Source organism: Squalius cephalus (genome assembly GCF_949319135.1).
Source record: "Squalius cephalus genome assembly, chromosome: 9".
NCBI classification, from domain to species: domain Eukaryota; kingdom Metazoa; phylum Chordata; class Actinopteri; order Cypriniformes; family Leuciscidae; genus Squalius; species Squalius cephalus.
The window spans coordinates 21,970,791-21,996,465 of NC_137130.1; the positions used below are offsets into that span (position 1 = coordinate 21,970,791).

At 38.0% G+C, this 25,675-nt stretch overlaps 1 protein-coding gene across 1 annotated transcript in view; it reads left to right on the plus strand.

Moving 5' to 3' along the window:
- The window catches only part of igsf3 (immunoglobulin superfamily, member 3), a 154,601-nt gene that overhangs the window by 39,344 nt on the left and 89,582 nt on the right, over positions 1 to 25,675 (plus strand). The window contains exon 2 of the mRNA XM_079881417.1: positions 3,223 to 3,603. Coding sequence (XP_079737543.1) covers positions 3,223 to 3,603 — 381 coding nt within the window. The remainder of the gene's footprint in view (positions 1 to 3,222; positions 3,604 to 25,675) is intronic.

Genomic DNA, 25,675 nt, shown 5'->3' on the forward strand with positions numbered 1-25,675 from the left:
ACATAACATAACATAACATAACATAACATAACATAACATAACATAACATAACATAACATAACATAACATAACATATAACATGTAGCCTACTGTATATAACATGTACATAACATAACATAACATGTACACACAACATAATATGTACATGTAACATGTAGCCTACACTATATGCATAATGTTGCTAATTTAAATATTGGAGTGGTTTTCCTGTCTCCCCCATTTGTACATAACTTATAATTAGTTGCTTTACATGTCATCAGACGGCTCCTACCCATCTATGTAGGCGGTTCTTGACTTGCAATATGCCACACTGTGGTCCAGAACTCATACCTTACGCGCCGGAGAAACAAGCGTGCAGCCATCTTTAGAATATTGTCTTTCTGAACTTCTGTTTTTGCGGTCGCTCTGTATATTTCTATGGCATCGCTGTCAAGGAGTAATTAGCTGGTGAAGTGGATTTACTTATTGTAGAGTTAATGAAAGTTATCATGAGCATTGTAATGTTTTAAGCAGATGTCTTAACAAATGTCAGTAGACCGGGAAGATTTTAAAACGAGCTGTTTATTCATAAAAACGCAAGATCGCTGTGAAAACACAGACCGGAAGTCAAAAGACAACGAGTGCAGCGCTGAAAAGGGGCGGGGCTACATAAGGTCTATAGTTTGACTCTATTGTTGAGCTATATCTCAGACGGAATAGAGAAAAATGTATTGCACATGAAGGGGTTTATGTGGAGCCAGGTTGGCAGAGCGTAACATTGTACTCACAAAGAGCCAGATGTCATAGAGTGAGAGAAATGCAGGGCATGACAAACATCAGATCACCTTGGGAAGTGTAAATTGTGCAATTGTGCAACACACAGTCAAGCAAACCCCCCTGTCTGGAGCTATTCTATAGACCTGTTCGTACTGACAGAGCACTAGGATGCAGTTTCATTGGTGTTTTTTGTTTTGTTTTTTTGGAGTGTATTAGTAAAGCACAGGTGTGTGTGGGCGTATAAGGGTTACGGGAGGGAAGGAAACGGATAAAGAAAGTGCTAAAAGCCACTTTCAGTTCACTACGGGATGGCCTAGAGATGCAGATGCATGTGCATATTTAGAAGTAATTAAATCACTGACATCTCTTTTGAGGCATGGGGAGCGTTCACCCACACACGCTCACTCATTGTCACAGACCCATTCCAGACGGGATGGGCTAGCAGATGGGCTGTGTCTTTTTTTCTGTTACAGATTGGACAATGACATCCGAGGAATGACTTTCTCGATGTTCCCTCAACTCCAACTGTTCACACTTGTCTTCCTTTATCCTATGTTTTTGTCAAACTCTGATGACGTTAACATATCAGTCGCCATATTTCACTCTCTACAGAACATTCATTATTCTCAGAGAGGTGTTGTCATTGTTTCCGAGATGCAGATGCTGTAAAACTTCTGAAAAGCAAAGCAAGTAATTTCACTTTTGTGTCATGTGGAAAAAAAACCCATCAGGGTAACATACACTAAAATAATACAATTAACATTAACTAAATAGAAAGAAGAATCAAAGAAGAAACAAAACTAGGCCTATTTAAATAAAATATTATTTTACAGTAAAATTACATTTAATCCAATGTTTAGGTAACTTGGTTAACCAATTAATAACATAAATATAGTAGTGCAATTTACAGTTACCAATTAACATGTTTGTACTGTAGTATTGTTACTGTTTTCTGAAATAATATTTACATATAGGTTATTTTTTCTACAATGTAGATTAAAATTGATCAACAAAATAGTTCCTTAATAATTCCCTAATAATGCTAAACATTAAAAAATAATAATAATATGGTTAATAATAATTATAGTTATAGTCATTGAACTGTAAATTACATAATATTCAAAAAATCATCAGGAGTAAATGTGAAAAATATATTTCAAATACATTCTCCAAATATTTTATATTATATTTTATTTTATAAACCTAAATTAGCAGGAAAATAACAACTGTAGAGACACACAAAGATGAGTAATTGCCACTTTCACACATGAAACCCATTAAATTGCTTTAAAATTGCCAGATTACCTTTTCTAGATTGTATTCCGCATCTGCTATTCACGTTTCGCTGCCGTTCACTCATCTGCACCAAAATGCTGTTAAAACTTTTATTTTTACGTCATTTGTTCCTTTGATCCTGTGTATTGCTTGTTTCCAAAGGAGGATAGTTATTTTGTCATAAATAAGATGATAATCTTTAGTTTCAGTATTCAGTTGACTGATTTCTTTATCTACTCGCAAGGAGAAAAGAGATCTTGCGTTTCAAAGTCTGTCCAACTTGACAACATATTTTTTTAAGTTTACCAATCCACACAAACACTAAACAGTACATTTTTAGCAGAAGTGCTATTTGATATCTTCTGCATTAAAGACAGGTCTGGGCTGTCAATGGAAAAGTCTGGGCACATCTCTTGCTTATTCCTTGTGTAGCTTATTCCTTGTGTGTATATATATATATATATATATATATATATATATATATATATATATATATATATATATATATATATATATATATATATATATATAATACATATTAGCCTATATATAAATACATATTATATATATATATATGTATATATCTGAGTGTGTTTATATGAACTCATGAGCTGCTCATGCTTTGCCCTTTATTTGTGTCTTAATTGTAGCATTTACAGTGTGAGTTTTTTATTTTATCTCAGCAGACATGCAGTGTGTGTTTCTTGAAGGGTCTGTAGTTCAGTGTAATTCTTTTGAGTGGCTGTGTTTAGTGTGTAATTGGCTTCTTGGCTGAAGGCCACTTGATTTCTTGAAGAGCCGATGGTTCTACACACACACACACACACACACACACACACACACACACACACACACACACACACACACACACACACACACACACACACACACACACACACACACACACACACACTGCAAGACTCAAAAGCTCAAGTCTTATCAGACAGGAGTGAACTTCTTATCAAGATTATAACAAAATTATATTGAAATAGATTTTGACTGGTTTAGTTCTTACTTAAATCATCCTAAATCTATTTGCATAAACTGCTGTTTGGTTAAAATTATAGTTTACCTGATGGCAAAAACACATTTTAAGTCATTTCAGATCAAATATAAAAATATTGAGAAGATGTTATATTGAATATAGTCATATTTGACCACTACTGACCCCTCCTCCTGTCTGTCTTACAGTGGGCTCTTGCTCAGCCCAGCGGCAGGTCACAGTTCAACCCGGGCCCTTGATTCGAACGGAAGGATCTCACATCACCATCTGGTGTAATGTGACCGGCTACAAGGAAGGAGTGGAGCAAGACTTTGAGTGGTCCATGTACCTTTACACCGCTCCCGATCGAGAGATCCGTATCGTGAGCACGTCCCAGCACAGCTACGCCTACGCCTTGTACGCCCAGCGTGTCAACAGCAAGGAGATCTACATCGAGAGGCTGAGCGGAGACTCTGTTGTGCTGCACATCACCAAGCTGCAGGCCGCCGACCAGGGCATGTACGAGTGCTACACCCCAAACACAGACAGCCGCTACCTGGGCTCCTACAGCGCCCGTACCAACCTCACCGGTGAGCCTCCTCCGAACTCTCACTTAACACTCATTTATAATATAGTATGCTTCCAACAGCACTGTTTTTGCATTCATGAGCCTTACTCAGACAGGACAGGTTTTCCCGCAGGAGATTGGGTAAATGTGTGTTTCACAGATGTACTTGTGATTTTAGTCTCGTCTAAAAGGAAATTACCTACTGTTTTTAAGATAACTCGGGGGTCCTATGAGAAATCAAATTCCATCCGGATAGCAATGTCTGGGATTTGTGAGATATTGTTATATAATTTTTTTTTTTTTCCCACACAACTTCTCATTTATTTTGACCTTTCATTATAAACCATAACTAAAGCTGTCAGTCAGCTCAGCGAGATAGTTATAGGTACGGTATTGTCACTGGGTTTAGAAACCAGCTTTCTGCATAAAATGGTTGGCAATTCAAACACCTCATCCTGTTTAAAAAGAGAATTAAATCAATAAAAGATTAAAAAGAGAATTAAATCAATCAGAGACGGTTTAGTCCCATCTGAATTTGTACATGAAATGATACACTGTTATGGGTACAATATATTTCTTACACGATTGGTTGATTTATTGTGCATTTTATTGTTCATGCTTATTTCCCATATTTTTACATTTAGGTGAGTTTTTACCATCATCTAACTTGATATTAATGTTTAAAAACACGATTTAATAACGCTGTAAAATCTTTAGCAAATCTCAAAAGTAATGTTCATTTTGTACTGTTGTGATGCCTGAATTCATTTGTAGCATTTACAAATTAATCATTTTAACTTATTTAGACAAAATTTAGATAAAAATGATCAGCTTATCGATGTCAGCCAGAATTTTAATATTGGAGCATCCTAATTAAAAACTGTGACTAAAACATTGTTTATTAAACAAATCTCATCTGAATAGTACTACTTATAATTGGGTCTTTGAAACTGATTTTAGAGTTTATCTCCAGGCAATTCTGGCAATGCAGTCTTAGATATGCTTGAAAAGTCACGTTTGGGATCTTTTTTTAAAGTGACATTTGAAATGCAGCTTCTTTTTTTTTTTGAGCCGTCAGCCTGAATCTACTCCAACTCGTCATTGCTCATGTTAATGGATCTGCGCTAATTGGTGGACTTTTAATGCCTGAGTGGATTTATGCTGCACAAATCAGTCACTGTTCTGGTGGTGTAATAGAGAAGCTACCTGACAGAATGCCAGTCCATCTGTGTGCCAGCCCACCCTATTATTAAGTAGGGCACAGGCTTGTAATGCTGCCTTGCCACCTGCCACCATGATATCAGTATCAATAGTCCTCTTAATTATAATTGTAATTAAACTTTATCCTTCCAGCTCTGCTCAGGCACACATACCGCTGATGTCTCATCCATTTGTTAGCATAGTCACATGGGCTTGTGAGTGACCGTGACTTATTACAAAATACTCATTGTTAACAGTTCGGCTGTTGATTGTGACTAACCATGTGGGCTGAGTTGTCAATGCCAGGCGTTGCTGCATAGGCTCACATGCACCGCATGTCTTGAGAGGCTGCACAAATGGACATGTGGACCAGCAGGAACAGATTTAATATGGGATCGGTGAGTCATGAGTCGTGTTTGGTGTGGGCTGGAGAGCATCACACTGAGAGCCACCTGTTTAAGGACAGGCATGCCCTTGCTCAATACCCCATTCCAAGATCTCTGTGCTTCTTTTAACACACCATCATCCTTTCTGTTGCCTCTATGTGCTAACAGACCTCATGGAAGTGCTCCTTTTTAACTAGAGTCCTATTCCCATCATCACAATAACCATTGTTGTGGGTTGAAAAATAACCCGAGTTAGTCATTGTCACCAGTTACATCAAACCTGTGCTAAACAAAGGGATTAGGTACAGTCACGTGACATTTACGGCTCAGTGTTCTAATTCTTCTTAAAAGTGCAAGTTTTGCCCCTCTAGCGGTTAAAAAACGATACTGCATGCATTTTGTGGAAGAACATTGTTTTGGTTGTGCTTCGGCTCTGCGTGACTGTGAAGATAAATACGAACAAGACAAAAATATGTTTTGGAAGAAGAGACGTTAAAGTAACCGGAGCAACTTTTCTCTATTTACGGATATGATGAGACACGCACAGGCGAAAACCATCCCGTCAGGTCTAAAATTTAAGTACTTATAATAGGCTTACCATAGTGAATCAGGGTAGAACAAAAACACATTTAGGAAGAAGGATTGATGATGTATTGACTCATTGTTTAAATTTGAATTTTGAACCAAAAAAAAGTTACATAGTGGACCTTTAATTTTTGTTTTTAAAATACTCTTTAAAAAAAAAAATGAGATAATGTTTTTGGGAATACAAACATTTTTTTAAATATTTATTCTTTAGTTAAAAATAAGAAGAACATAGCAGTTAAGAAAAATTTAATTCTTAAGAATATTGCATGAACCAGGTGATTGGTTCCAGACAGACAAAAAACCACAAAGAAACCACAAAAAAAAAAAAATTATACTAAATCTGAGTGCCCATTAACATAGATAGCAGAATTCAAATTGCAGAGATATTCTAATGTTAATAGTAAAGCATTTGTACTGTTATGTGTCAGTTACTTCCACTAATACTGCAGGATTTCATATGAAAATGAAAAGCAGGTGTTGATCTAAATTTAATCCCTTCTCTTGGAACAGTGTGAATTGAAACTATTAGCGTGCTTTAGAGACAAAAACAGTGTTTATATGTCAGGCAGCAGTGACCTTTGCATCTGCTCTTCAACCTGATCTTTCCTCACATCCTGAAATTCCCACAGTGCACCAGGATCTGCTCTAAAACCTCCTTCAACGCTTTATGTTTCTATCAGATAGGATTATGCTTGAAAGAAAAGCTAAGGTCAGAAGTAAAACCTGTGGCTAAGTTCACATGCTCTGGTAAAAACAGATAACGACAGCTCTGCTTCAAAACATAGCGAGCTGCTGTTCACACAGGAAGCTACCTACATGAAAAGAGAGACTTGATTAGTAATCACAGATAAGTTTTATATTAGTGTGTTGCTAAGCTAACAACACAATTTACAACACTTAAATATTGGACTATTTAATATTGGACTATTTCACACAATATTTGTGTGCTACTTTTAATGTAGTGCGACTTGGATTGCCAAAGGATACAATATGTGATTGTCCTTTTATTTATTTTAGCCAAACTGAGGTATCTAAGGCAAAATAATTTTGACACCCACTGCTTAGAAAAGCCTTAGATTAGGAGTGTCTAAAAATACTGTTAGCAAGCTCATTAGCATTTAGAACAAAGCCACTGAAACGACGCAGCATATGTTTGACCTTCAGGGATTTTCTAGTCATTGACAGGAATAACTCGGCTAATCAAAATTGTCAGCCATACACAAGTGTTAGTGCGGTTTTCAGTTTGTGTGTGCGTTTGAGCTAAGCTAACAGCTGAAGCATGTGTTTGATCGAAGCTGTGGAAGCTGGCAAGGGCAAATGTGGTGCCATATATACATCCTTGTCCTGTGTAATAATTAGTATGTGTTTTTTCATAGATTAATGAATGATCAGTATGCTTCATAACTGGGTTAGGAATGTGCGAGCTAAATGTAGGCCATGACTGGGCTGCTCCCAGCTGCTGACAGGAGTAATGGCTGTGCTCATTGTAGGCTGTATTTTTAGGCAGTGTACATGAGGTGAGGGGAGGAAGCACAAATACTCACTGGAGCCTGTGCGTCTCTAACCTCTTAACCCATTTCCACATGGCCTTGCTCGCATAACAGGACTACCCCACCACCTCCCCTCACATGCTTTTCAATTCCTCACCGCCTGGCATCTGTCAATGAAAATCACTCGGCCCTTTCAGGACTCTCTCTCTCTCTCTCTCTCTCTCTCTCTCTCTCTCTCTCTCTCTAACCTTCCCACCCAATTATTACTGTAATGCAGGAAATAAAATATTAATATGTAATATTATTTGTATAAGTATTTAGGCAAAATGAAATGTCTTCTACTAAGCTAAAGTAATTTCAATTTGGTGGATAAATGTGGTTATTTATCGAAAATATCATTGCAAACAAAAAATTTAAATGAAATGAAAATAGGCCTTTTCCAAAACAATCCCCCCCCCCCCATTGGTTCTGTGAAATGCGACCCAAGCATGTTTCTGCGAGATTCACTCTTCTAGTGTTGTGAAATGAGCAATCGTCTTACCTCTCCTCCGTTTGTACTCTGTCTTTTAAAAGCTGTGTCCCTGTATCTCTGGTGTTTATTGTGCAAATTTGGTCTCTTTGCACGATGGAATGATGAAATAAGATGATAGAGTTCATTTCTCCTGAATAAACGGCTATCTACGCACGTTCCCTTGGCTTCTTGCTGCTTCTGACGTCAGTGGGCAAAAAGGAAGCTCTCCTCACTCCTGCCAAATAAAAATGGTTCAAGCAAACGGGCATAACATTCTCTTTTAATCTACTTCACTCAGCTGCAATGATTTATTTAACAGTTTGCTTCTGAAGAACATTTTGAGTTTTGTAGTTGTAGACATTTCAAATGGTTGCTTCTCTTCTCTAGCTTGGTGCTTTTTTTTCAGCCCGGTCCCCAGTGATGCAACTCTGTTCAAACATGAGCGAGACAATCACTACTGGGTGTTTGGCACTGTGTTGTTTTTGTTTTGGGTTCAATTTATGTATGTATTTCTTATTTGAAACATTGTTTGGCTTTGAGCTTTCAGGCTGAAATTCTGTTCCTCTAACAGTTTAGTAAAATAGGCTGCATTTACCCTATTAACGCCACCGTTATCCGTTACAGACCAGATTTGGATATCTTTTGGATTTTTTTTTTTTTTTTTTGTGGGCCATGCATATCCAGTATATAAACACTCTTGTCTTATCTGATACACATTTCACAATTTTCTGTAATTAATATTCACTGTAATAGATTTTAATGTCCAAACAAAGTATTTTTAAGTCTCTGAGATGTCAAGCACATATTTTGCAGCGAGTAGATATATTTTGTAAAATGAAAAGATATTAGTATAAACCAATTAAATGTGTGAAAGCACCATAAGTCACTCTTTTCCAGTTTTACTATACACTCAAGACTAGTTGTGTGCACATATTTTAACAGAGTAAATGGATGGCATGAGTGAGCATCTCCAGTTTTTTCAAAAGAGAATAGTGGGTGAAGAGTGATCATGTCTTAGTTCATTCTGTAACTGTATACAGGAGTGCTCTGAATAGGCTCTATGAAGTCACATTATTCTTCCCCTTTTCAGAATTAATTGCAATCCTGTAATGTTTTGACGACATGTAGTTTAAGATTGTATTCGACAGAGTAAAGTGAAACATTTGAGGACAGCTTAGTACTTCTCGGTGGGTCATAAGTGTTAACACGGCTTTGCAGTCTAAACGCAGCCATATTGACCAAACACCAAAGGTGTGTTTGTGTGTGCGGATGTACTGACCTGAACTTTTCATTTTAACCTTTAATTTTTGTCTCTTTTGTGGTGCTGTCTTTGATCTTAGGCTCCTTGTGTGTGTGTGTGTTTTCATCATCATGTGGGCGTGCTTAGTTCTGCTTTGCAGGATCAGGGTTCACTGTGACATTCTGTGTCATTGAGCTCTCACACACACATACACGTAGCTTTACATTACGTAGCTTTGTTCCCACTGTAATCTGTTGTTCTCACTTTAACCAATTATAACTGAATTGAAATATGCTTTATTGTGCCTAAAGGGAAATTTGTCTTGGACTCCACAGGGGTGCATAATATATTATCATTTAAATATCATTATATAAATTAGAGAAATACACAGCGATACAATGTAAAACATCATTATAATATAGCTTAATAGCCTTACATACTCCCTACACCTAATATAATTTTTTTTTAAAGTCACCATGAAATCAAGATAGACAATTCTTGTTTTTTATGGAATATTGCAGTATTATTATAAATATTTGATCCGTGCACATCATTAAATATGTTTAATTCATGTGCTCTTCTCTGAATCTTTAATCAAAATAACTTCACCTCCCTGTTGCAGAAGCATCTCTTCTCTTTTCTGATGACGTGTTGACTAGCACGAGGGCGGGATCTACCTGTCACTCACATGACATCACAGCAATAGCAAAACACAACCATCCAATCAATTCCCAATGAACAAAATCAAGTCCCGCCCTACATTCTTTCTTGTTCGAGAAGCCATTTCACTCGGATGTACGTCAATATAGGGAATAAAAGATGACCACAACTTCCATTTCATGCCAATTTTAAGATATAGATGAAGACATTATTATCTTATTGAAATTTTTTCTATTCTAGAATGTCCTCAAAAGAGGTTTTTACTAACTTCTGTGGATATTTTCAGCTGTTTCATCCCCAGGTGTTTTGAAACACGCAGACTTTTGCTGCAGACAGCTGTGGTCTGGACTGCATCTGAGGCTCATTTGCTGGAGAGCTGAGCTGATATGCATAGGGTGTTATACATTCCTCTGAAGTTTCCACTGGACGTGCATGCCAACATATCCCTCCTTATCTGCTCTCCTCTAAAGCCCAGATCAGCTGTCCTTCAAGACGGACCCAGTCCTGAAGTTTGTCAAAACTATGTCTGGATTTATACTAGTGTCTGAAGTTTAATAGGGAAACATTTCGAACACTTGAATTTATGAGAATGTGTAGAGAAAATGTTTATAAATGAGTCTATTATTCTGTATTCTTCTTATGAGGGCTTAAATGAATGACTTGCATTTTTATCTGCATTCTTCTATAAAAAAGTTAAATAACACAGTAACGTGATTTAAAAACCGCTAAGACTTCCAATCAGAAGGTAAATGCTACTCAAAGAAATCTCATTTGAAAGCATTTGCAGCTTGTTAGCAATTAGACCTTTTTAGTTACCATCACCTTTAGTACTGTGACCTGAATTAATACTTAAATAAATTAACTAACTCGCTAACTCGTACTGGGAGCCGCCACGTGCTTGGGATGGCCCTGCCTCCATAGACTTACATATAAAAAAAGAACAAAGTCTGGTCTGAATATATGGGAGACAGTTGCAAAGGTAGAATTGCTCAGTAACATTTTAAGGTCAGGACTTAGAGAAGGGTCAGTTTTATACTCTTTTATGTGCTGCTGTTGTTCAAAAGTGCTACGTGAGCAATTGCAGGGACAAAGAAGGTCTTCTCCTCTATAAGCTGACGTGATTCAGGCCCCTGGCACCAGACTACCTCAAACAACCTGAAATTTGAGAAGAGAAAGCCAGAGAGAATAGACTCAGTGGTGAGTCAGGCTGAAATCAGGATGCGAGGTGCAGTTGGTTTCGTATTGTCAGAAGTGTGTCTTCTTCATGAAAAGGGTGATTGCAGCAGTATACCCGAGTACATCTGAACCCACAGCACACCTGGACATGCTGCAACATGATATAGGCTACCTAATATAAAGCACACTCACTCACTCACAGGTTTCTGCCTGCAGTGTTGAAAGTGTTGAAATGAATCTGTGAACATTGTCATTAGTGGCTGTCTTCATGTGGGGTGTCACTCTGAATTTCACAAGAACAAGATGATCTTTCTTCTCTTGTCTGTTTTTTATCTGTTTGTCCAGATTTGGCAGTGTTTTGAACCCTCATTCCCATCGCTGTAAACACTGGCGCTTTCACTGTAATCAGTGTTTTGCTGACCTCGAGAACCGTTTGTATGGAGTTTTTCCCAAAAGAGTTACTGCTGTCATGTCAATAGTTTGTTTCAATGGGTGTTTTGTGGTACTGTAGCGTATTACAAACATTGAACATTTTATATTCTGAATTCTCTTGTGACGCTACGAGTAATGTTACTCTTTAAATTTACATCATGAAACCAAAAATAGTATTTTTTTATTTTATTTTAAATGTACTCTACCGTTCAAAAGTTTGGGGTCAGTCAGATTTGAAAAGAAATAAATACTTTGTTCTGCAATTACTCATTAAATTGACCCAAAGTGACGGTAAAGACTTTTAAATGATAAAAGATTTCTATTTCAAATAAATGCTGTTCTTCTGAAATGTCTATTTATCAAACAATCCTGAAATGTATCTGTTTCCTCAAAAATATTAAGCAACACAACTGTATTCAACATTGATAATAAAAATAAATGTAAACTTCTTGAGCAGCAAATTAGCATATTAGAATGATTTCTGAAGGATCATGTGACACTGAAGACTGGAGTAATGGTGCTGAAAATTCAGCTTTTACATCTCATGTTAAAATAGAAAACTGTTACTTTAAATTATAATAATATTTTACAATATTACTGTTTTTACTGTATTTTTATGCAGCCTTGGTGAGCAGAAGAGAGTCATCATTAAAAATCATTAAAAATCTTATTGACCCCAAACTTTTCAATGGTAGTGTATAATGTGTTACTTTTTTGTTTAAGTTAGTTCAACTGAAGCCTGTTTTTACCTCAAAATAAAAAATAAAAATAAATTCTGGAATTGCTACTTTAGTTCTCGTCATTTATATCTCACAATGGCAACTTTTTATTTAACTGTTGCAACTTTACTGCATTTCTCGTAATTTAATTTTATGTCTCTCAATTGTAACTAGATCTCCTACTTACAGCTTTACATCCTGTAATTGTGACTAATTGAAAATTATTTTTAACTTTCCCAGCCAGCACCAACATTTTTGATCATTTACAAAACTTTCATGGCCCCCATTTTGTTGTATGAATATCTGAACATAGCTTCATGCTTTCTTTTTTTATCAGCACTTGGAAGTTTCATAAAAAAAAAATAAAAAAAAAATACATTTTGAACACAAAGCTGAAAAAAAATCACTTTTTCATCAAAGACTTCACCAGAATTAGATTCAGAACAATGATCAAAACATAGATGGAGTAGATTGAGTCCTCTTTCTGGGACGACATTTTATTCTGTAACATTAGGCAGTTTATATGCTATTTACTGTTTGATGATCGCGTTACATATGATATGCGTAAGCAATCTTCTATCGCTCTTTTCTGCTGCTTCCTTGTTTGTTTTTGGATCCAGAGATTCTGTACTCTTTCAGAAGATGCATAATAGCACTCTTTACCGTATAACAGGGACAACATAGATTGCCAGAAACTCGCCAATGGCGGGGAGGCGTTGTCATAAAGGACAGAAAATCTCATTCAGTGGTGGGGAAAGAGTTAATACTGTTTCACAATGTGGCAATTTGGCAAAAATGTATGAACTCATTTTAGTATACAGTTAGCCAATTTTTTGTCTTTACTCTTTGGGGTGAAAAAAGGCAATAGCGTTACCAAACTGAATTTCAATATGATTGTTTTCAAACCAGTAACTCCCCCAGCTCCCACAGTCTTCCATTAGTTTGACAAACAGATGCCAAACTAATGCCATTGGTTGAGTCTGTGTTGCTGTGCTGGATAGCGTGAAGAAACATTAATTTCCTTAAACTGTAACACATTTTTTTTATTGGGAGTAATAATATATAATGTTACAGGTAACGTTCCCCAATTCTGGTTGCAATACTAGCATTTGAGAGATTTTGGAACATCACTTTCTCAGACTCTCCCAGCATTGATCCAGCAGAGTGGGAGAAGATCTGGAGCTGAGCTTTACAACCTACGCGCCATCCCTCGCAAGAAACACAGAAAAACGTCAGCCTGCACTTTACAGCATGTGTCGCTGGGAGCCCTCCACCCCCAATAATCACATGCTTGCTACTTCACATTAGGCCGAGAGTGATATTAAACGCTGAACCAGACTATCAGCATGTGCATGAGCTGCCGATGAGAGACCTCCCCTCTCTTAATCATGGCAAAACACATGAACAAGTTGGGCAGCAGCGCCTGAGTCATAAAGGGCTAAGCCGCTTGCCCTTCTTCAAAGCTGTCAGCGAGCCTATTCCGACAGCAAGGGGAGTCCAGAGGGGCGTTAGTAATTTAGGAGCTGAGCTTCTGCGCTGAGAAGTGTGTTAGTGTGAGTCAGAGGTTGCAGGCTGGTGTTTGGCTCGATACCTCATTAGAGTGTGAAGAGCAGCGCGGTCTGGTCTGGTTTTCAAAGAACTGTGGACAGCAGCCTAAATCTCGGAGTGAAGCATAACATAGTCTTGAGAACTTCAAGTTCAAATGTCTGGACCTGCTGTGGTGTAAAGCTGATGTGTGTAATTTCAGAGCCACCAAAATGGCAACATCGTCGCTACGGATGCACAACATTTTCATTGTAGTGACTGGTTTCAAACTTTTTGATGCTCGAGCCCCAAAAATGATGGCAAATGCTGTACATATTTTTATATAACAAAGACAGCAAATAAAATACATTTGTAAATTTGTCGAAGATGCTTCTAGAGACGTTCTGTATTCTCAGAAAATGAGATTATAATTTTTTTTTTTAAATGTTGAGGATTGAGTTATGAACCTGCTAGGAAGGAAATTAGTTTTTATGAGAATTTGGTACATTGTGTGAGCAATATTTGATTCAGTGAGGTCTAGGTTTACTCCAGCAACATCCTGCATGATTCTCACAATGATTAATATTGTCTGGAGGCGTAGTTGTCACATTGTTAGTTCGAGCCCGATTCTAATTTGAATAAGAAAGGCATGTTGCCTCAAATAAGTATTTTGTACAGTGCTTTTTCCTGACTACAGAGAAGACTACTAGGGTTTTTTTTTACTTGTTTGAGTGTTTCCAAAGTGTTTTTTAATTGACATTTTTGTGTTTTCTTTCACATTTTATATGTTGGGCATCAGTGTCCATGTAAAGCATCTCTTATGATTGGTTTTAGTGAAAATTGGTTTTTCTATGCTCACCAAGGCTGCTTTTATTTGATCAAAGACAGCATTTATTTGAAATTAGATTTTTTTTAAACAATGTAACAGTCTTTACTGTCACATTTGATTAGTTTAAGGCATCCTTCCTTAATAAAAATATCATTATTATATTTATTGAAAAAAATATGTATGATGATAATAATAATAATAAAAAAATTGCATTGGCTGCAAACTTTTAAATGGTAGTGTACTTAACTGATGTGCAATTTGTGAAAATCCAAGCCTCGGAATGTTGGTTAGCCAAACAGAATGAATCATTCAAACATGATGTGGTTTAAGTATGAAACCATAGGACAGAGTCAGCTGTATTCCTCGTCACAAAGAGGACATGGTTCTGGAATGATTGTGCTAAGGAAAAGAGTTGAAGAGTTCACTTGGAGTCCTGTAGCGGGGGTAATGTAGCGTAATGGAAGCGAGTTTTAAATGCAGTTCTGCTGAGATCAGCGGGAGAGCTAAGGCTGGAGATAGCTGTTCCTCTCATCTCTTTTAAGGAATCAGCGTAGAAGAAAGCAATCAGTTTCTCCTTTATATGTTATCTTTCTTTAAAGCTCTTTTTAGCCAACTAAATTGTCCTTTCCCATTATTCTGTGACTTCAGTACATTTACTTCTATGAGGGAAATTGATTTGAGTGGTTGTGAAGTACTAAATTGTCTTGCCTGCCATAGTTAGGTAGACGTTTGGTCTTTTCTTGTGTGAGGAGAGTCACAGTGAGAAATTTTTTCTTACTCTGTCTCTATTCGTTTTCTTTTTCTTTTTTCGGAGTCACGAAAAGGCCCTAAAACCAGACAGACAGGAGAAAGAAGTTATAGAGACCAGAGGAGAAGAGTACAAGAAAGAGACCTTCTAGAGGGGAACTGAAAGGGAGGCTGCTGAGAAGGAATGAGACAGGCAAACTGAGAGAGTGGAGGAGTGTTGGAGGTTATTTTCTGGCTGTTATCAGCCAGTTATCAGACTGTCAGAGAGCTGGTCAGTGTCTGACCCATGTACATGTCTTTCCTTTGGCGCCTGCAGATGTCATATGGACATTTACTGTTTTCTTTTTTAATTATTTTTAGTTGAATTTTATCAGAAGCATCTGGATGTCATTTAGTGAGAAGGATTAGGCTAGTTCAGCCATAAATACTAAAGCTGGTATTATTTACTCAAGCGTTCCAAACCAGTATGCTGTTTTACTATCAAACACACAAAAAATATTTTGTATACAATGAAATTCATATTTAATTTCATATTCAAGTGACTCTTCTGAAGCTTTACGGTAACTTGGTAATTGGTTCTCCACTGTAAATTCCAACCGAATGTCAGGATGTCAAATCTCAAATTATAAATTGGATGGAAGAAAATATTTCTATAAGAATGTAATTTAATTATTATAATTCCTCAAACAGTCCTGACTTCAAAGGACTTGTTTAGCTTGCACTTTTATTAGTGTCTTTTTTATAATGAACTACCATTGTTTGGAAATAAAATATTAAAATATTTTTTAGTTTAGTGTTCCACAGAGAAAACTAATGCCATGATAGGGTTTGGAATGACACAAGGTTGAGTAAATAAGCATTTAATATCATTTTTTGAGTGTATTGTTCCATTTAAGGTGATCCAGATGTTTTGCTAACCTCTGCCACACCTTAGCCATTGAATTACATCCCCTATTACAACTACATGTCTTCTTTCCAAAAGCATGCACAATGACTGACATACAGAGAGAACTTCAGATTTGTTTAAAAAAACCCAGCTCCCTCAACTTGATTTATTAATGTGAAACCTTTCAGGTAGTAGAACCATTTTAAATGTGATGTTCCAAGAAATAAATCCCAGAGATCAGTCGTTTGGATTTAAGATTCTGTCGTGCTAAAAATATGGACGTGTACAGTACATAGGTGCGAGTAGCACTTTTCAGTTGTGTCTCTGTTACTTTTTTCACATTCTTTCATTTGGCTCGTACGATTTGCACTGTTTGCTCTGTTGGAGAGATTTCTTTCTTTCAATTTCCCTGACAGTCCCTTCGGCCATCGGAGGGGCTCCTGAAGTAATGACATAATGGTATAAAGTGTACTGAGATGCCTCCTCCGGCACGGACAGATTGGTTTTAGCAGTAATTGAAAGATATTAAAGCTGTAATTTGCTCTGAACAATCTCCACCGTTACCAACCAGGAGCTGCCAGAAGGCTATCAGAAGATTGAAGTGGACTGAACGGTAAGTGGCTGAGAGACCTATTAAGAAAAAATGCATAAGGAGAGAAGAAAGTTTAACAGCATGATGGAGAAAGAGCAAGAAAACAGTGAATCCAACCTTCTGCTATCTGCTCTCTTGCTACCATTGGGTTTGGTTGATCTATCCGGCATCATGGAGCTGTTCCTCAAATAATGGGTGAACCTGGGAGAAGGGCCTCTGTTTTAGCTATTTGCCTTTATGTGATGGAATTAATGCACTTGGAACCAACGTAGGCCTGAACATGAACAATAACAATCTCTCTGCTATTAAGAGTGGCTTAATGGGTTTATATTACGAGGGTGTCAACCGGGTTTGTCTTTACATTGGAAAAATGGGCCAAAGCATTCCTCTGCTGCGTCGCTTTAGATTTGATTTGCTTAAACCACTAAACCCCAGGCATTCTCTCCTCAGCAGTGTCTAATGAATGCAACAAATCCTTTGGAATAAAAAAAAAAATTATGAATATGGTTTGTAAAGGAATTCAGTCGCTGCTCCTTTACCATACACCACATTCAGGCATCTTATTGACAACGCCTCTCGCGTGATCTGCGTTCCCGCAGAGTTTACTTCCAAGTCTAATCAAACGATACTCAACCAGCTAATCAAGGGTTGAAATTTAACTCTGCAGGACTGTAGATCTCCATGTGAAAGATTTAATGCCCTTGGTTGAATTAATATATTTGTGTTGTTTTCTTCCTGTGCGCATACGCAAACGTGGCGCTCAAGGTGCCCTTCTCTTCTCACTGTGAACTTATTTGCATACAGCCCATCAGTATGTCTTTTCCCTATCTGCTCATCACCTGCTTTTATGATGCTCACCAAAGCTTATAATTATTCCCAGACGGTTCACCTTTCTGACTGCTGCTCCTTCAGGTCAGTGCAGAGTTATGAAGCAATAAATGAAGCTGAAGAACGGATGAATAAGATACCTATAAATCAGATAAATCATTCCGGGCATTTCTGACTCCTAGTGTCTGCAGCAGCCCATTAAAGCCTGTCATGCCATGATCATGTCCCCTGAATGAGCGCTACGTCTTCCGTTGGGGTGACCTTGCCGTCACAGACATTTTGCTTGTCAGGTTATTTGCGACAGTGTAATGGTAATGCCTCTATAAATTCACATCCTATTGTTGCAAGCAATCCCCATGTATTGTCTTGTACACAATCGCACTCTCACCTTTGCTTTGTGTGTGTGTGTGCAAATGCACACCTATGCAAATGCATAATTGCATAAGCCATAAAAAGGAGGCTGTCGAGGTGCACTGGTGCGTGGATAACGGCACTGTAGCCCTGAATCAATAATCAACCTTCCCTTGAGTTAGTAAAAGATATTACCATTTCACCCAGCTCATTAAAATGTTAATCACTTTTCTCATTATTTGGAATTGAAATTTTTGATTTACTTAAAATGTCTTACATAATTAGTTTAAATTTGAGTTAAAGGGCCTCAGTGGTTTCTGTGTCCCCTTTCAGTTATGATGAGTTTTTTTTTATATACACTCACCGGCCACTTTATTAGGGACACCTTGCTAGTACCGGGTTGGACCCCTTTTGCATTAGTGGTTATTTGAGTTACTGTTGCCTTCCTATCAGCTCCAACCAGTCTGGTCATTCTCCTCTGACCTCTGGCGACAAGGCATTTTCACCCACAGAACTGCTGCTCACTGGATATTTTCTCTTTTTCAGACCATTCTCTATAAACCCTAGAGATGGTTGTGTGTGAAAATCTGAATAGAAGCAGTTTCTGAGATACTCAGACCAACCTGTTTGGCACCAACAACAATGCCGCGTCAAAGTCTCTTAAATCACCTTTCTTCCCAATTCTGATTCTCAGTTTAAACTTCAGCAGATCATCTCGACCATGTCTACATGCCTACATGCATTGAGTTGCTGCCATGTGATTGGGTAATTACATATTTGCATTAATAAGCTGCTGAACAGGTTTACCTAATAAAGCATCTGTCTATATGTGTGTGTGTATATATGTATATATATATATATATATATATATATATATATATATATATATATATATATATATATATATATATATGTAATTGTGCTGATGTCCAATGCAGATGAAAAAGAAACAAGTAAAAACTAAAATATCACCAGTTTTGAATGACAATTTGTATGCACACTAAACATAAAATTTGAAATATTCAATATTGCTGTATTGTGACCCAGATGTCGATATAATATGGTATTACTGATTCCCACTTTTAGCAGTCAGCCTGTAGCTCATTTAACTGTATAACCGGGACAACACACCCTTAAAACCCCTCTTTATCAGCAGCCCAGCCAGCCAGTTCTTCAAAGCCCTGAAGATAAGTGCATCATTTACTCAGTGCAGATGTGTCCTCTCTGCTTGCATCATACCAAGCATTTATGCACACTTACTGAAAATCTCCTGCATGTCTCATTTTCTTGAGGTAAAGAGCTGGGTGAGTGTGCATTTGAAATCCAAATCAACCATGTCCGCATCCAAACCAACTATATTCATATCCTTAAAACCTGTCTGGAGATTTTTATCTTATTTCAGTTCTAATCTGAAGCACGTTTTAAACCACTCAGCCCAAGACCAGAAATTCTAAAAGGCACAATTTACATTCAGCTGGAAAGAATCTAATTAAAATGAGAGAGGGAATTTAACGAATTAATTAACCAAACGCCTACCCATTAAGCTTATTCAGCCACTCAGGCTTAAGTTTTTTTTCTCTTCCGTATATTACAGGTCGCGTTGCAGTGCCAACACAGGGCAAAGTTGACAATCTGTTGTCTTTAAAATCCAACTCATTAAAGCAATGTCACGCTCATGATTTACCCTAAACTCCTGCCAGCACTGCTTTCCAATTTCAGCTTTTCAACATGAATATTAGTGGCCTGATTGCAGACAGGGACAAATATCAGTCCATTTTCTGCATTTTTTGAGCCCTTCAAAAAATTGGGCACTGGACCGACATCTACATTACAAAATTTTAGCGATTTATAAATAGCTTGAATGATGTAGAAAGATGGTCTTTGAAACCAGATGGTATATTGTTATGACCGCATAGGCTAACTGGGCCATGCTAACCTGCAAAACCTTGACCCATTAGCCAAAATCAGTCAATCCCTGACTTCATTTTCTATTCAAGGAATTCTAAGTGCATTAAATGTGACATCTGTATTATTCTATTCTTAAATAATTTAATTAATTTAAAAACATGACAGGACAGTTTTTGTTGAATCTAGTCAATGCCAGAAGTTGTGGGACCTTGAATAATGTACATGACTCTCCTGCTCCCCTCTGCTAGGTATATAAAGGATGTTGTGGATGCTAATCCCCTCAAGCTTATGTCAGCCATATTCAATAGACCAGGACAGTGCACATATGCTGCCACCTGTGCCCCCTCAGAGACTCCTCCACCCAGCCTGCTATTCTGTAGGAAAATTCATTCACCCCATCCGTACATCCCACCCTTCTCATGGTTGAGATGGAACGGGTGTTCGTTTGGTTGCATCTGCTGCCCACCTGGATGTGTGCCTCTACACCCCTCCTGTTTTCTTGCCTCTCTGCCACACCCGTGGGCATCCTCTTACTCGCAGACCCTGCCGTTCAGATACTCTGCTGCTTCCCTCAGTACCACCCATGATCCTGCAGTCTGTCCGGGCATTAAAGTAATAGGTCACCCACAAATGAAAGTTCTGTCACTGTTTACTCACCCTTATGTCTTTTGAAATCTGTGGAACACAAAAGGAGATAATTAGCAGAAACCCCAATCTGCTCTTTTTACAGATTTCTACATATTTTTACAATGGAAATAAATGGTGACTGAGGCTGTCTATCATATGATTTCAAAAGTATGGAATGTAGTGAACGGGTTGTAAAAACTACATTTATGATAGCGTGTTTTTTTGTGTGTTTTTTTGGAACTTGACAGCAGTTGGTCACCATTTAATTTTACTACATGCAAAAGACAACCTAGGCTCATTAGAAAAAAGTGCCTCTACCTAGATTTTTGCAGAACGCCAAAAACATATACATCACTGCAGTTTCCAATTGAAATGAACTAAAGTGGCAGTAAAGAGTAAACAAAAATCGGCACACTGCCACTGCTTCTTCCAAATAATTAATTTATTGAAAAACATTTTGACCCGAAGGTCTTCGTCAGGCATGCTTGACGAAGACCTTCGGGTCAAAACGTTGTTCAATAAATTAATTCTTTGGAAGCAGCAGTGGCAGTGTGCCGATTTTTGTTTACTCTCTAGTGAAGTGCTTGATTTGATCGCGCACCTGCCTAAAGTTTTCTGGATGTGCGCATACTACTACTTTGAACTATACTGGCAGTAAAACACCAACTTTTCTTCTTTTTCACACAAATTATTATTACACGGGCAGATTAATAAATACTTATTTTCATTCGGTTCTTTGTAAAATACTATGTTATGACCTCAAAACACTTTTACCATTGTGCATGATTTTAGAACTAATACATTTTGACGTTTGCATCACATAACCAGCTCTATATGTAGCTCTACATCTGTATTTCAGATGTAGTAAACTTGGAAAACTAGAATCACGATAAAAAACCTCAAAGACTTAGAAGCAAGCCAATTTACTGTAGTGCCACTCACTGGATATTTTACTTTGAAAGTTTCATGAAACGTGCAAGAAGCAGTGTGATATCATTTAGCACAAATGTCTACAGGCACGTTTTTGCAATGAGCCTGGGTTGGGAAAATGACAATTTGGACATTCTATTAAACATCATATTTTATGTTCCACAGAAGAAAACTCATACAGGTTTGGAATGACTGTTCCTTTAATTGTGTGATGTCCTGTTTATTTTGCCCTCACAGTCCAGCTGAAGGCTTGCCCTGTTTGGATGGCTTCCTTCTGTTTCTTTTCATGCTACTCAGCCAGTTATTATATTAGCTTGGCTCTTCATATGGCTGATTTCTCACCGTGAGTCCACGGTGGTTGCTCAGTCTTGCAAATAAATGGATTTGACCTCTCCTGACGACTCTTTTGTACTTCTAATGTCCAGACTGGCTCAGTCTCTCTATAGTATTTGTGGTTGTTTAATCAGAGGGATTTTTTTTATTGGCTCGCCATGAAGGATATCACACAATTCCATTGTGGTTTACAACCAGCCGCCGCATTAGTGCCATGCAGCCTTTGTAGCCTTTGTCGCCTTAATCCTTCGGCGAAGCCTTGGTTCTCCCACGCATGGTTTACGAGAGCAATTCCTCACCCACACATAATGCTGTCACACTTTGGCAAAACTAACTGTTAGTCACACACCATGGCACATGTAATGAATCATAAACTCGTTTATTCTCACACTTTCTCACAATGTAACATTTCATGCACTTGCGCATGTTAAACACACCTCAACAGACTGATCAGATGGTAAAGCTTGTGACTGTGGCCATCCTGAGGAGTTGTTTAATTGGTCACCGGGGTTGCCCATCTGTGGTAGGCGGTGCTTTTGAAAAGACAAATGGAAAAGTTAGGAGAGACATGAGCAGGGGCGGGAGCTGCTGAGGGTGCAACTGAGATTTGGGATAGAAAAAGAGGAGCAGAGGAGGATGGAGAGCCAGTGACAGAAGGACAGTGAGGGGGCACGCTGATAGGGGAGGTAGTGGGTGCCAAAAACCCTGGAGCACATGGGGCAAAATCTTTGTCTCAATAGCTTTTTTTTACTATTATTATAAAAAAAAAAAAAAAATTATAATCCATGTCACCATGTCACCATGCCATAATGGAGCCTTGAATAAGCTAATCATGAATTAATTCATTTTATTTATTAATCATGTTTAGGCAGGAATGCTAATTCTGACTGTGGAGGGGGTGTGCAAATAGGAGCAATACTAAAAAAAAAAAACATTACATTTATTTACATGAAATTCCCTGTCAGTTTTTTCTACTCTGTGTAATTGTTCTAAAAGGATGGTCTGATTTAGTTGTATAGACCTTATGCGCCAGAGAAACGAGGGCGCCACCATCTTTAGAATATTGTCTTTTAACTTCCGTTTTTGCGGTCGCTCTGTATATTTCTATGGCATTGCTGTCCAGGAGTAATTAGCTTTTAAAGTGGATTTAAAAAATAGTTTCAAAAATAGTTTGGCATAAATACATTTCGCAACTCTGTTAATTTCTCAACTTCAACATAACCAGATGAAGGATGTTCTTGAGAAATCTCTTTGAAAACAATTACAATTTTGCTATTCTGCTTGAAATCTCACACTTTATCTTCATCTAAATTGCTGTGAATATATAAAATCACATCAATCTCCTGTTAAAAATATCATCATTTGTGGTCCAAAAAATCCTTATGGGTTTGGAACAACATGAGGGTGACTAAATGATGACAGAATTTTCATTTTTAGGTGAACTGTACCTTTAAACAGACCAGATAAAAGCATGATGTTACATAAATAGTGCATCAAAGAATAACTGGCTGTCTTTTTTTCTCAGTGCTAATGCAGAAGTGGATATTTTCTCACTGTTAAAGTTGTGCTTTTTATTAGCTGCAGCGCAGTGATCTGATTGGCTCTCTGCTCCAGGAGGAAGGCAGTGTGGATGAGGAGAAGATGTTCATGTGTTTTGTGGATGATAGTGGCAATCACTTTCCTCTTTCCTGTGTGTCTCTATACCTTGTGTGTTTCTGCTGATCCAAGCAATCGTATGATGGGGCGATCAGCCTGATTCGCTGATAAACTCCAGCAGGACAGCTGAGTTAGAGCTCGAGAAGAGAGACAGATTCCTGGAGGGGATTGGAAGTTATTGAAAAATGTTGAGAGCCAAGAGAGAAGTACTCACTTATGTCCTCTGCTGTTTACTTCTCTTTTTTCTTCCACTTGGATCCATTGTCCCATTGTTCTACATCAATCCTTTGTGCCCTCTCATCCTTCTGCCTTCCTATCTAGCTTCCCTTCCTGCTTTTGTCATGTCGTTCGTGTGCGTGTTATCCTCCTTCCTCCCCGTTCTCGCCGTTCCTTTATCTACGCCTTTCTTTGGTGTGTCTGGGCCTTACTTCAAGTGGGAACATCAATTGTCTGATTCGTTTCTGAAAGCGCTTGGAAGCCCCAACAACACACATTATGGTAATGAAACGGTGACTAGATGTCACAGATGTATTATCAGTAATTATTTTCATACTTTCAATTACAGCACTACAAATTCTTGATTCGTTTGATGAGATTTACAGATTACCGCTTGCCTATTGATTTGTTGCGGTCCTTATTGTTTCCCTGTTCTGGAAATCAAATTGCAGAACTTTGCTTGATGTTTTTGGGGAATAGAGGTATGGCTAATGAGCTCATCGCTGTAATCGGATTACAGGGCTCTTGTACCCCCTAACATCCCATTAGATTTCCCCCTTAATGATGGGCTGATTATCCCGATGATAAAGAGCTGGTAATGCAGCACTAATCCCAGCTCTGAGAGCAAACTGGGTCCAGACATGCATACTCTCCTGACAGACCTCTCCATGTTTATCTACTTTTCGATGATGTTTGGAATGGTTATTTGTGATGAAATTATCACATACCGAGCCTTCATCAAGGTTTTTAAGTGGAGAACCTCCTGTGACTGTTGTTTGTTTGTACGATTTGTTCCTCCTGCTGGAAAAACTCCTCCTCGTGAATTGTTCTTTACATTTTCTTCTTTTGATTCCTGAAAAGTTTATTGCTAGCTTAGTTTAGCCTTGACACATTTTAGCAGAGTGTAAGACTCTAGCAGTCGTCACATGACAACAAAGCTCATTTTCTAGCCATGGCCATGAAATATGATTGAATGAACGGTGTCATTCTTAATCTTTGCCTTATTAGGGAAATAAATCTACTATTTTTTTGTCTTTGATTAGTGATAGCTTTATTTAAATTGTGACGTGTGTGATGCTAACATAATCATTGTTTTCAAATGTGTCTTAATTGTTTTGTCTGACATTGGTCAGCAAGTAGATAGTCCTGCCCAAAACTGCCATTGGAAAATTTAGTTGGCTCGTTCCTACAGTATAATTGAGTTCCTATAACTAACCGGTGTGAAAGCCCCTATACATAAACCTATTTTAATTTTAGCCAACTTGGTCAAGTTCAGTGCTTCATCAACTGCCACCCACAACAACATACTGTAACCTACTTTCTCTGTCATCCCTCTTTCTCTCCCCATTCCTTTCCTTCCCACCCTCTCTTCTGTTTTGCCTCGAGAGTGTAAGAAAAACAGATTTTTATATTTTGTTTGAGGTGCTGGACAAGTGCTAATGAAGTCCAAATATCTGCCAGCGCTCTTCACTGTGTCAGGAGGAGCCGCGTGGATATTGTTCGAAAACCCCAGACTTCCCTCACTGACTCAGCACTCTGGTTAACTGTGTTAAAGCTCCAGTTGTCTCTCTGGCAACAGCAATCTTCCACTGAGTTGGACCAGTTGTCCTGTTTCAGGTCTATAAGCATCATTTTTCCATGAGAGGATTTGTAAAAACAGAAGACACACAGTTGTTCACAAGCTGAGGCTGGGGGAAAGCCCCCAAACACCCCCTCAGATTTGTTTCCCTCTTTGTGCGGCAGCAACAAAGCCAGCAGGCAGAGCTGACCGCACTACTGTGTCAGGTTTCTTACTGCAGCCATATAGACACACAAATGTGTATGTACACAAATACAGGTTGTGTGCCCAAGGTTAGGATTGATGAGATCGTTTCTAATTGGACATTTGATCTCCTTTCTTTTGTTGTTATCCATTGTTGTATTAAAAACGAGCAGCTGTGCCCCCTGGGGTCAAGGTTGGGCATATCAGGGTGTGGCTGTCAGTTGATAAGTGTGACAGGTCTTGTTTCATTACAGAATGAGAATAGCCCTTTTTAGCCCTTTTACCATCATGTTGACGAGTGCAGCATGAGCTTGGTTTGAGAACAGATATATGTTAAATGTTCTATATTGTCTTACTCATTCAGCAATTGCTATGCTAATCAAAACATAGTGTTACCAATTAGCATGGTAGCCTTTGCTGAATAAGCTAGTCATGTTTCCACTACTAAAAATATTAAAGTTGAGATTACATGATAATTTTAAGTTAAACATATGAGATTATAT